The sequence below is a fragment of the Strigops habroptila genome, chromosome 11 (genome assembly GCF_004027225.2).
Source record: "Strigops habroptila isolate Jane chromosome 11, bStrHab1.2.pri, whole genome shotgun sequence".
In the NCBI taxonomy this organism is placed as follows: Eukaryota; Metazoa; Chordata; class Aves; order Psittaciformes; family Psittacidae; genus Strigops; species Strigops habroptila.
The window spans coordinates 23,806,686-23,818,967 of record NC_046360.1 but is presented as its reverse complement, the minus strand read 5'-3'; the positions used below and the strand labels follow the sequence as shown (position 1 = coordinate 23,818,967).

Below are 12,282 nucleotides of genomic sequence, written 5' to 3'. Positions count from 1 at the left end.
CATACTACTAGCTGGGATCAGGAACAGGAAACAGATCTCGGGTGAAGAGGTCAGCCTGGTACAGACCCTATCCCAGGGATGTCCGTGGTACCCTCTGTCTCCCATTCAGTCTTTGGGTGAAGAATCTTAGGATAATCTAGACTGGGACCTCTGGTATCCTCTACCCACACGCCTCCCCGCAACACACACACCCTCCTTCAAAGTGGAGCTAACTTCAGTCAGATCAAGCTGCTCAGGGCCTTGTCCAGGCAAGTTCTCCAAGAGGACAGAGATCTCACGGCTCCACTCCAGCACATTCAGAATGAGCAGTGCACAGGCCACAGGCATACTTTTGATGCACCTGGGCCACAGAGCAACTGCCTCTGAGGAAAGAGATAGGTGCTTTCCCTCTACCTGCCAATCCTGTATGACAGCACTCAGACTCATCATTTGGTATCACCCCAGAGCAAAAGGGCAATAACCCATGGCTGCTCCACTCCACTATAAGTTCTGCAGGGTTGCTACAAAGCACTTATTTCCAATGGGACTACACACCATAAGCAGCCAAGCCTCCTGGATGTGCAGCCCAACCTGACAGTAAAGTGTAACTGGCTACGTGAGCTGAGGGAAAAGGCTGGAGGCACACTTACTCAATGGAAAACACAGAGCTTCCTACAGAGAACAAACTGTGACCTTGGAGGAAGACCTATGCTGAGGGGCAACCACCTGATGTCAGCTGGACAATATACCAAAACATTTACAGCCTGCTGGGAAACAAGACCTTTACTGGCACCAACTCCATGGACTCCCCAACAACCTGAATATGAGCTGCGAGTCTGCAGCTCTAGATGCCCAGTGAAAAACTGAGACACACAGAGGAGTGGTGGGAAGGGAAAAGAGATTTCCTTCTACTTGCCACTTGCCTCCCAAGAGAGAAGGCACTCCCCTATGGCATGTGATGTGCACCAGGCCAGGCAAGGCTGGCCCCACACAGCCCTGACAGCACACACACAGGAAGGCTGAGACACCCTCCAAACCATCAAGATCACCAGGTTTTCTGCTGTGACCCCAGCAGGAGCACAGAGCACGTCAAAGGCTGGTGAGGTGCCTCATGGAGCTGACAGCAGCCAGGCCTGCAGCGCATCCCCTCCCATCACAGGCCCCACTGTGGGGAGGAATTCAGGCCCAAACCCCACCGGCCAGGCAGATGGAAGGGCTGACTCTGGACATCCAGGATGGTGGCAGGGAGCCGGGCATGCCATGGCCCAGCCCCAGGCAGGCAGGCAGAGAGCAGGCAGGGCGGGAGCACAGCGGTTTATTGGCAACACAAGCAGAGGCGGCGGTGGCGGCGGAGGCAGGCCCCGAGCAGGGCGGTGGTGCTCCGGTGGGGCAGGAACCGGGGCCGCCCCGGCCTATGTCAGCGTCTCACCCTTGGTGACCTGCGGGAAGAGGAAACGACTCAGCCAAGGCCGGCCCCGAGCCCGGACGGACCCCCCCGCCCTGCCGCGCCGCATACCCGGGCCTCGATGTACTCGATCCTGCGCTCCAGCGCCGTCAGCTTCTCGTTCAGCGTGGCCAGCCGGGACCGGCACGACATGTCTGCGGAGAGGCGGCAGTGAGACACCGCGGGCGGGCGCCCGGCCCGCAGCCACCCCCACCCCGCCGCCGGCCCCGCGCCCTCACCGAAGGAGTTGAGGAAGTCCGCGATCTTCTTGATGGAGCTGGTGATCACCTCGATGTACTCGCGGTTGGCCCAGTCCTGGTGGATCTCCCGCTGCACCGGGTCCTCCTGCACCGACATGGCCGCCCCGCCGCCACCGCCGCCGCGCCTGCGCGCCTCCGCCCCGCGCCTGCGCGCCTCCGCCCCGCCCGCCCCGTCAGGGCGCCGCGGGGGAGCCCGGCCCCGCCGGCCCGGCACCGTTCTCGTCGCTGTGGTCCGTGCTGCTCCCGCTCAGCTCCTGCGGGGAACAACGCCGTCAGACGCACACTCACCCCCCGCCGCCTCTGCGGTGTAACGAGTTAGAACCGAGTCGCCCGAGCGGCGGTACCTCAGCAGGACTTTCTGCGGAGTCCTCCTCATCGGAGCCCTTGTCTCCAGAGGCTTGGGACAGGATTTCTTCTCCCTAAGGTGAACACAGAAAACCCGTACTGAGCTTATGCAAGGCAGGCAAAGCATGCCAGGGTGGAATGGAAGAAAGCAGTATTTTGTTACCATCTTAATAAAAGCTTTTGAGTAAAAAGCAAGTCTTAGAATCATAGAATGGTTTGGGTTAGAAGGGACCTTAAAGATAATCTAGTTCCAAGAGATACCTTCCACTAGACCAGGTTGCTCAAAGCCTCATCCAACCTGGCCTTGAACACTGCCAGGGATGGAGCAGCCACAGCTTCTCTGGGCAACCTGTGCCAGAACCTCACCACCCTCATAGAACTCTTCATAGAGGAATTTTTTTCCCCAATATCTAATCTAAATCTCCCCTCTGTCTGGGTAAAGCCATTCCTCCTTATCCCGTCACTACATGCCCTTGTAAAAAGTCCCTCTCCAGATTTCTTGTTGGCCTGCTTTAGGCACTGGCAGCTGCTCTAAGGTCTCCCCTGAGCCTGCTTTTCTCCAGGCTGAACCAGCCCAGCTCTCTCAGTCTGTCTCCAGAACAGAGCTGCTCCAGCCCTTGGAGCATCTTCATGGCCCAGATTTGTTTCAACTGTCCTGCTTCTACAGTGAAAGATGAATAAAACAGCCGGAATTTGCTTCTGTTAAAGCCACACACCAGAGTGTGTGAAGAGGTGTTCAAGTGACCTCTATCTTTCCCCTTCTTTGCATGCAGTCCTTGTCACCAAGGAGAGGAAGGACCCCCACCCCTTCACCACAAACAATAAAACCTGACCGCTGCAGCGCGAGAGCCTCGCTGCAAGGGAGCCCCCAGAGACACAGGTCCTCCATCCTGGAATAAAACACTTCTTCCTGCTGCACTAGACGTGACTGTAACACGGTCACACTGAATTTGGCCATTTAGCCCTACCCACACACAAGGGCAGAGTTGTCTGGGCAAGACGATGTCCTCTCCCAGGTTTTAATTGCCCCAGGCAGGACAGTGATTCTCACCTGAAGATCCCGATTTTTAAGGACACCCAGCCAAAATGCCTCCTGGCAGTGGTTGAATGCCAGCATTGCCTTCACTCGGTATACAAATTGTTCCAGAGACTTCTTCAACAAAGGCACGTGGTTGGTCAGTCCAATGTCTTGGTGAATCTAAATATGAACAGTAAAACATGGCTGTGATTGATTCTTGCCTAAGTATTCTGCCTATTTAAAAAGCCAGTGGTTATACAAGTGGAGGCATGGGATGTGATCCTCACAAACCTCACCCAGATCATGTCACTTCTTGGCCAAATTCTTCTATAGCTTTTGTTAAACAATAAAACTCAGATAAGCATTTTTTTAGCAATAGGTAATCACACCATTCCAGTCCAAAGCAATGCTACAAGTGGCCAGACTCTGAAACTACCCACTAGGAAGCGAGATAGCCACTTGCTGATAGACACAAGCTGCAAGTTAATGCTGCAGGGAGTTTCATGTCAGAATATTGCCTAATTCCCAAGCACAGAGAAGAAAGAATGAGAAAGGTGTTGAATAAACCACTATGATTACAATCTTTTCTTGCTCAGTGCCTGATGCAATTCCTTTACACTAGCTGCACAGAATGTGTGTGCACTATAAACTCCAAAGGCAGCTTGTCCAGACCAAACAAGCACTGGCTTTTGGAGAACTAGGACAGGAGAGAACAGATGGAGCTGCTGTAAGCAAAACCCAGCTGAGGAAGGGCAGCTATGCCAGGTATTGTATGAGATGTAGCTCTGGGTGAGCATATTTTCCTGCTAGGCTCGGATCTGCAGTACACTATAGTCATTGCTAAACCAGAAAACCTGCCAAGAGCCATAAACAATTATTGTGTGCATTAAGTATTTTCCTCTTTCATGAGACTACTTTGTAACCTTCTTTCAAACCATGGAAAACCTCGCTAATGACACAATCAACAGTCACAGTGCTCCCTGGGTCTTGGAACCTGCTCAACTGTCTGCAGGCAGTTTGGAGACTGTGGCGTTTGCAAAAATCTGTCTCCAGAAACTGTCCTTATGCCCAGCATTAGATACAGAAACAGAAGAGAGGCTCAGTGTGAGAGAATGAATGACAAATACTTAGGAAATTATAAACAAAGCCCATTGCTATTGTCTGGTGTGTGATGCTCTGAGCACTCCTATTGAGGGAGAGTAGCAAACCTTAAGTAACACTGCATGGTACCTCAGTGAGCAAGCAAAATCAAGACTGGTTTAACAAATGTTGGTGTCAACTCCTCTTCAAACAGGTTTGGAGCATTCATTGCATACATTTATTTGCCTAGATTCAGTTGCTGCCTCCTCATTCTTGCAAAAATTTGGCACAGAGACCTAATCAGATTGCAACAGATAGAAGAGCAGTGGTAAAACACAGGTGTTCACTAATTGCACTTAACGCGCTAACACAGACCATGGGCCATGGCACTTGAAAATGCTGGTCAAATGCAAAGACAAGACATCACAAGCTGCAGTGATGTTATCCTGTCTACAAAGTGAATTGTGACTTTAAAGCAGGCGTGAGGATTTCACTGTAAACACGAGAAGGGCTTTTTAACATCTCCAGGGTTTGTGCCAGATTCCAATTCTCCCCTATGCTGACAGCTGTGTTGGCATGTTCTGATCCCCAGCTAGGCTTTTATGCTCCTGATGCCAGCTCTGGACTAAATGGGTAGCACATCTAGCTTGGGGAACCATGCCAATAGCTGGCTTTCTCCCTTCAACAAATTTAGCAAAGCCCATTCTTGGACATGTGTTCTTCAACTTCTTAGGAGTCTAACAGGAACAAAGCAGCACACATGAAGTTCCTTCTAACTGCTTTCCCTTGTGATTCTCTCTCGTGACAAGCACTGGCTCTCCATACTGTAAACAGGGTGCTAATCCTCTCCTTCCTTCCTGCTCCAAACCTCCTACAGAGACCGTCAGACTGCATGTTCCAACATTCCTCCTCTCCCTTTGCCCTATTCCCTAGTACCAATGTAACAAGGCCAAAAAGGCACCTCAAGAGGATTTTGAGTAAGGTTTTCCCTTGTCCACCTCCTGTTGCCGATTCCTCTGACTCTTAAGGCTGTTGATCTTTGCCAAAACTTCTCTCCCATATTATCAATCTGGCATCCAGACTTCATGAAAGGTCTCTAATATCTGGGCTTGCGTTCTCAGAACACTCTCTTACAGAGGCCAACAACCAAAGATATCAAGAGCCTCTGCCCTATAAAAAGATGCTAACCTGACCAGACATCCAAGTCAGCTACTTTCAGACCAAATACTTCAACTTTTGGGCCATGAAACCAAGGCTATTGCTCCTCCTCTCAGAGTTTTTGCTTGTACAGGTACTGCTGGAAGCTTGCAAGTAGAACCTACCTATGCCCCGGATGGGAAATAAATCATTCTTAGGACAGGAGTTTCTACTACAATTCAAACTTATCTTAACCTTGGAATGCCCACACATGTGATGAAGTTGTCTGGTACTCAGCTGCAAGGTTTTCAGCAAACTCTGCACATCATCCTGCAATAAATAAGTAGACCAGCAAATCATTCTCAAAGCATTTTTCCATAAGGGAAACAGAATAATGAAACATTGTTAAGTCCCAGCAATCCTTTCAAAGGGTTATGGGACAGAGATATGATGCATATATGCAGGAAACATCAGACAAACAGGATTAAGCCACAGGAGACTTGCACTGTGCGTCTAAGTAGCTGGTAATAAAAGTATGACCTCATGTCATAAGGCCAAGCACTTTGAACTGAATGTTGAATCAGTTTGGACTGAATGCATACCGGTGGAAACAGGACAATAAAAATCCAAACAACCTTGTCACATCTTGCCATGAGCACAACCTTCTGAAATAGGGGAACCAGAGGAAACGTATAGAACATACTGCTACACTGTGGTATTTGAAATGCATCCAACACGAACTCTGGGTATCAGTCCTCTCTACTGAGGAAATGACATGACACTTCCTACTGTCCAGTGGCAATGACTAGATATCTGTTCGATAACCTCATTCCCTCAAACATCCATGAGAACACATTTTACATTTGTAATAGAAAGGAGTTACGTCTTAGAGAGACAAGAAGTGAAGACTAAGCCAAAGACTGAGTCTCACTGGCAAAGCTGGGCTGCCTTGCGACAAAGCAGGGTGAATAAGTGAACTGTTCTTGCCATGTAGCACAGCAAGGCTGGCCTCTCCATCTGCACGTACGCATGCTGTCCTGCTCAAAGCTCCAGGAATTATTGCAAAGACACCAATGTCACTGTCCATCTGGACCACAAGCCCTCACCGACCTGACCACTCAAATGAGCTTCCTACTCTGTGAGTGACACCTTTGTGGTAACCGATTTTGAAGGAGATAGATTGAAAGGACTTCTTGTTGGATGGCTTCACTGTTGGCAAAAGAAGAGGGATAGCAAGCTGGGAAACAGTGATCTGTTTGCTGAGAGAGCACTGGCCGGGCAAGTAAACAGGGCACAGCACAGCTGGAGACATTAGATGTGTTTGTCATGAGGTGTCTGTCACAAGTATCGTGCCAACATATCAACATATGACAAGACAGGACTCTTCATCTAGCAAGCAGCAGTCCTGCTTCCCAGCTGGTTCCAAGACAGCTGTCTCCAAATGGCTTACCCTGTGCTTTTTAAAGCTGTAGTCCAGGAGAGGCATGGCAAGCTTCAGAAATGCTTCTACAAAGAGACGGCCATACTAGAAAAGAATGATAAATACATCAGAAGGGTAGTTCAAATTCCTGTTCAAAGAACCATCACAAAGCCAGATAAGATAATGACACATTCTTTCAAGCTACCCCAGAAACTATTCTCACATTGTAAAAGACTATACTCATGTGAAGACTGTACTGGAATATACAGGATCAGTAAAGTGTCCCACTTCAATCACTGCAAAAAGAGGTAAGAAGGACAAGGTCTCATTGTTGTACACATCCCTGGGTGTATTCACCACAAACTGGTGAACTAACTACAAAATGTTAAAATCACTATACATATACATGAGTCACAAAAGGGAGAGTTGCAGAGGGACACATGATCTCTCTGGGCTCTGAGGGAGACCTGTCTGCTGTGATGTCTCCTCTCATTTGGACTGCCATGGGGAAAGGAGAAGGGGGAAAGGGTCTGAAGTCAGGAATGCCAATTGCAGTAAGTTTGCTGTGGTCGAGCCATATGATGAGGATTAGTGGAAGACAGTTAAAGGTATAAGAAACAGTCTCTGCTTCTTCCAGACAATACAGTAACCACCTCTACTCCATCGGAGGCAAGGATTCAAGAAAGCTGGTACTTAAACTGCTCACTTCAGTTATTTTGAATTCTTGCTTACCTTCAGGCAGACGCCGAGTACAGGCCTGCTGTCAAACACCTGCTTGGTCGAGAGGAAAAAAGAGCCAGATCAGTCCACAAGTCTAAAGGAAACAATGTGAGCACATCAGCCAATTCATTATATACTCTCACTAAAGTGTGAAACCTGTTCTAAGGCAACGTCTGTCCTCAACTTTCAACAGGGGCCACACAAGCATGTGAAATGCAGTGGCTGTCAGGTGGAAGTGCTTAGCAGGATGGCTGTTTGGTGATCTTTGTGCTCGTGAACCAGGGTACACTGGGCTTTGCTGGGAACCTGAAGGTAAAACCAGAAAAGCAACAACAGTCTCACCTTGACCAAGTTAATGAGGATATGGAAATTCCGCACAGCAATGTTCCACCGCAGCAGCTTCTCCAGTTGCACCTAATGGGATGCAAGGGGACAAGAACCCAAGATGGTGTATTTCCTCTCACCTTGCTGGATGCTCTCTCAGCATTTTGCTGCTGTTGTTGTTGAAGACAGAGGAACAAAGCTTCAACGCAGATTTATCACAGCAAACATGCTTAATGGCAATTCCAGCCTGATCAGTGCCCACATGGCTTAAAATGCTGAGAGTTAACACATTTCCTTGCTCTCAGAGCAGCTCTTGGTTGCAAAATAACTTTGTGCTCCCACACAGGTGTGCAAGACCAACTGCACAGCTCAGTGTTTTGCAGAGTACTACCTGTTTTCAGGTTACAGCTTCTGCTGGATTTACTACATTTTTGACATGGTACAAACCAGTAAAAAAGGATGCTACTTATATGTCGCCCTGTATATCTGCTTTGGCTGATGAATGAAGCTGTCTGACTGCATTTCCTAGGCAAAGTTCAGAAGATCCTTTCCAATTTATAGAACTTTATTGTACTGTACAGTTTAACTTAGGTCTTCTTCCCCTCAAAGAGTCCAATGCATTTATTTTCCTACCTCACTCGAGTCTGATGGTTTCCCAGCTGGGATGCTTTTCACTGAACTCTCTAGCTGAGCCATCATTACTCTGAAGAAAATCAGGAATGTCTGTCTGTGGAGAAAGCGAGAGCAAAACTAAAAGCCAGCTCTGAACACCAAGATAGGCTTCTTGTCCCCAGAACAATGTGGAAAACTTGAAGGTTCCTCAGCTGGGCATTCAATTCAATTCAATTCAATTCAATTCAATCCAATTCCTATATTGAAAAATAGGAAATTGCAGGAGATTGACCCTAGGACTCATAAGCATATCCAGCCCAGCCCCATTGCCCAGACAGATGGAGAATCCTGGGAAGTCACTATCACTTCTCCAGTATGAACCAGACATAGACACCCCCCACTCTTTTGTAGCTCTAGGGGTACACAGTGAAAGGTTTGCAGCCCTCCACATAAGATGATTTTAGTAGTTCCAAAGTGCAGAAACTTTGGCCATGCCTGGATAAATTGTGTTTCCAAATTCTTATACCAGGAGCAGAAACACCCTGAGTGTGCTTTTGCACACTGCATATCAGCCCAGGATTGCCTACAGGCACCCCAGGCCTCTAAGGCTGACTTTTGGAGTGCTTTATACCACCAGAGTAGCACAGAAAGAGGCAGCATATGTGACAACAGATAGCAGCCCATTTCCAATTAAAATGGCTTACAAATAACAAACTCAGCACTGTGTTAATGTACCAGGACATGCCACCTTAACATAAAGTTAACCATGTACTAACTTGTTGCATGCTGCCAAAAAATGTTTACAAATGCCTAGAGTAGTCCACAGCAGTATTAACATGAAACCATGATAGACCAAGAAAATTAAATACTAAAAAGCAGAAATTGCCATTATGCATCTCATGAAATTCAAAGTTTCTACTGATACAGTTACCTGGTTAGAGTAGGGTAAGTAGAAGAACATCCATCTTTGGCAGAGTTGATCAGTTCAGGGACACCAACACTCGAGATTTCTTCTATAGCTTTCAGGATGTTATCTGTGTGCTCCAGGTAGACACTAAATCCAAACCCAGCTTAGTTAATCAGTAAATATTATGCAGACTAATACAGCAAGTTCTTGAACACTGCCCTATCCGCAACACATGGCCTAAAATTGTCAAGCTCATTCTTATGCCAAAGGCAATCATATGTAGGAAATCCAAAGCAATATTTAGAACTGTCACAAGTAATGTCATTGAAAGATACCAAGCATGAGGTCCAAACATGTTTCTACAGCCAATAGCTAACACAATTCTTCCTATCACTCACTGTCTGTCAATGCAATGTATGCCAAACTGTGTAAGTGTGAGGGGTTTGACTGAGAGGGGTCATTCCTCTGCAGCAAGAGGAATTATCAGAAAACGAGTGTCTCAGCATTGAGGCAATGGCTTGAGCCTTACCAGAGCAGAGTATGCAGCGCACTGTTGAACTGGTTGCCCTTCTCTCGGTCTCCACTAGGCCTCACCCATGACTGGCAAAGGAACTGTTTTGCTAGTGAAGCTGTGAAAGATAAGGAATAACCTACTGAAGGAAGAATCCATGATAATTTCTTTCTTCCCTATAAAAGCAGTGTGTCCAAATGGCTTTTTGAAAGGTCACAGTATAGCTACTCCTCATATGCCTGAACTTTGGTAAGTCAGAATGCATTTCCCCTAAAAAGGCCACAAGAACAGGTACCATAACAAAATATATTCACATCCAGTGTGTTCCAGTCTGGAATAGCTGTTCACATCAGCTGTTCCAGACCATTCCATGAGCCATCTCCTGACATTTCTCCCTGACAAGTTTATATTAAATCTTATTTGTTTGGTAGCTCCTACAGTGTGCCAACCCTCTCATTTTAATTAGGCAATATGCAATCCTTAGGGCATCCATTTCTAGAAATGGAATTCCAATAACAAGTGGCTTGACTTTCTGGCCACAGTGCTATAATAATAAATGTGAACAGACACGTTTAAAGTTTACAGATTCCTTAATTCAAAACTGCTAACTAACCTGCTTCTCTCCTGCAGAAATGTTTCAAACCAGGAAATTATTAGTTAAAATTGGTTATTCCCTGCCACAAGCAGTGGGCAGTTCTCCTAATATGGGACTTTTAAAAAACAGTAAAATAATCTCAAAGTAGGGAACTCACAATTCTGAGTGCCTATGGGGTTCTGAGGACAAATTCTAGAGATGTCTCAGTATGACAAGGTATGGCTGAGAGAGGTAACTGTCCGGAGTCTTTATTTCAGTGTGTGACAAAGTGGAGACCCAATAATTTTCTTGTATATTCCCTGCAAGCATGTCTTCTCTGCTTGAATGATGTTCCTCTTACGATCGGTCCTAATCCATGAGAAGAGCTCTCAATTGCAAATGTTTGTTGCATGGAGTTAAGGACATGCAGGTTTTCCTCTCTCTGCCCTGAAGTAGCAACTGTATTTGAGTTCATTTCCATAATTTTTAGAAATAAGCTGTCATAGACATCTGTACTTACACTAGGAAGCTACATCGAATTAAGTCTATGATCACCTCCATAATCAGTGATTAAACTGGTACCGAAATTGAACAGCAGGCTTGTTCTTAGAACTCTAAAAAGCTGTGAAGCTTTGATTTTCAAAAACACCAGCTAAGAGACTGAAGCACAGCAAAAGAAATACCAAACAGGTTCCAATATATTTACTGCTATTCCTTTTTTAACAGCTAGGACTGTTCACCAAGCAAGATTACTAGGACACCATGGGAAATCCCTCCCTCAAAAGATGCACTACAGAGAAAGAACCCAAGATTTAAAGGCAAAACCAGCATGAAAACTGATGTGAGATTAGGGGTACTTCACACTTTACCAATTTTCTCTTTCTTCCAGCCAGCCATTGGTTTCTCGGCGATGGTGATCAGGAGCTGAGTGAGGATGAATGCGCAGTAGAAGCTGGGAACACTCTGCTGGAAATTCAGCACGTAGTGAAAACTCTCACTGGGGATGACAGGAAAGGGAAAAGGTAAACCCAATGTAGATAATCATCCAGAAACATATAAATAAAAAAGAAGTATTAGACTACCTCAGATACAAGGTCTCCCTAGCCCAGTATTTTGTCTCTGGCAGTGTCCTTCTGAAGAAGGGGTAGTCAACCACTACTAGATAAAAATTCAGGCACTGAGAAACTTCTATCAAGCCCCAATCACATTAAGTCCAGCAACATCTTTACATACCTCTTTTGTTTAATGTTCCTGTAAGCATTTTCACTATCCAGAACATACTTATTCCTTCTGTGAATCCTACTAATCTCTTCATCTCAAATAGCACTCAAACAAATAAGATCCATAGATTAATGCATATTTTATAATCCAGTAGCTCCCTTTCATTAGGTTTGACTGCACTGCCATTCAATTAAACACAAACCTCTGTTTGAAGCTAGCTAGCTCTATGAGAGCTCCCAAATATACATTTACCCATAATGCCCACACAAAATAGGGGAAATTGCTTGAAATTCATCCCCTTTCAGAGCTTGGGAAATACTGGCTCTACCTTATCAGATCCTCAAGAAGAAGAAACTCCGTCTCTCCTGGTTTTAGTCTCTCCGCAAGCACCTGGAGAGCTGACCTTAGCAAGTCAGTATTTTCAGGCTGAGAAAAACCATTCCTGAGGGGGGAAAAAGAAAAAGATCCAGTTCATCATCAGACTAGAAGGAAGAGAGGTATCAGATGCAAAAGCATATTTTTGCTACACTAAAAATAAAGAAGCTGGATATGCAAGAAGAGCCCTGAAATATGAAAGTTATAAGGGGACACAAAAGAATGAAAACTGAATGGCAATGGCAAACCTTGTGCACACACAACAGAAACTTTTCAGTTCACAAAAAGCTTCTATGATGTTATCCTGGATTATATTAGCAGATGCAGAGGTCAAACCTAGGCTGCACCAGCACTG

At 46.3% G+C, this 12,282-nt stretch overlaps 2 protein-coding genes across 4 annotated transcripts in view; both read right to left on the bottom strand.

Annotated features, from left to right (window-relative positions):
- Window positions 1–1,276: 1,276 nt before the first annotated feature.
- BRK1 (BRICK1 subunit of SCAR/WAVE actin nucleating complex) lies at window positions 1,277–1,937 on the bottom strand. Its single transcript, XM_030501957.1, has 3 exons — window positions 1,663–1,937; window positions 1,496–1,578; window positions 1,277–1,418 (listed from the first exon to the last, which is right to left on the bottom strand). Exons 1-3 carry the CDS (start codon window positions 1,778–1,780, stop codon window positions 1,392–1,394), a joined length of 228 nt encoding a protein of 75 aa, XP_030357817.1. The 5' UTR covers window positions 1,781–1,937; the 3' UTR covers window positions 1,277–1,391.
- FANCD2 (FA complementation group D2) overlaps window positions 1,281–12,282 on the bottom strand; it is a 40,659-nt gene continuing 29,657 nt past the window's right edge. For 2 of the 3 annotated variants that reach the window (XM_030501950.1, XM_030501951.1), the window contains 14 exons: window positions 11,881–11,994; window positions 11,201–11,328; window positions 9,776–9,875; window positions 9,271–9,393; window positions 8,361–8,454; window positions 7,746–7,817; window positions 7,416–7,454; window positions 6,714–6,788; window positions 5,519–5,593; window positions 3,080–3,226; window positions 2,028–2,102; window positions 1,663–1,937; window positions 1,496–1,578; window positions 1,281–1,418 (listed from right to left, as the gene is read on the bottom strand). In XM_030501950.1, coding sequence (XP_030357810.1) covers window positions 1,857–1,937; window positions 2,028–2,102; window positions 3,080–3,226; window positions 5,519–5,593; window positions 6,714–6,788; window positions 7,416–7,454; window positions 7,746–7,817; window positions 8,361–8,454; window positions 9,271–9,393; window positions 9,776–9,875; window positions 11,201–11,328; window positions 11,881–11,994 — 1,123 coding nt within the window. In that variant the 3' untranslated portion in view covers window positions 1,281–1,418; window positions 1,496–1,578; window positions 1,663–1,856. Of the gene's footprint in view, window positions 1,419–1,495; window positions 1,579–1,662; window positions 1,938–2,027; window positions 2,103–3,079; window positions 3,227–5,518; window positions 5,594–6,713; window positions 6,789–7,415; window positions 7,455–7,745; window positions 7,818–7,950; window positions 8,455–9,270; window positions 9,394–9,775; window positions 9,876–11,200; window positions 11,329–11,880; window positions 11,995–12,282 lie in introns of those variants that run through there. The other variant, XM_030501952.1, reaches the window with a different exon arrangement.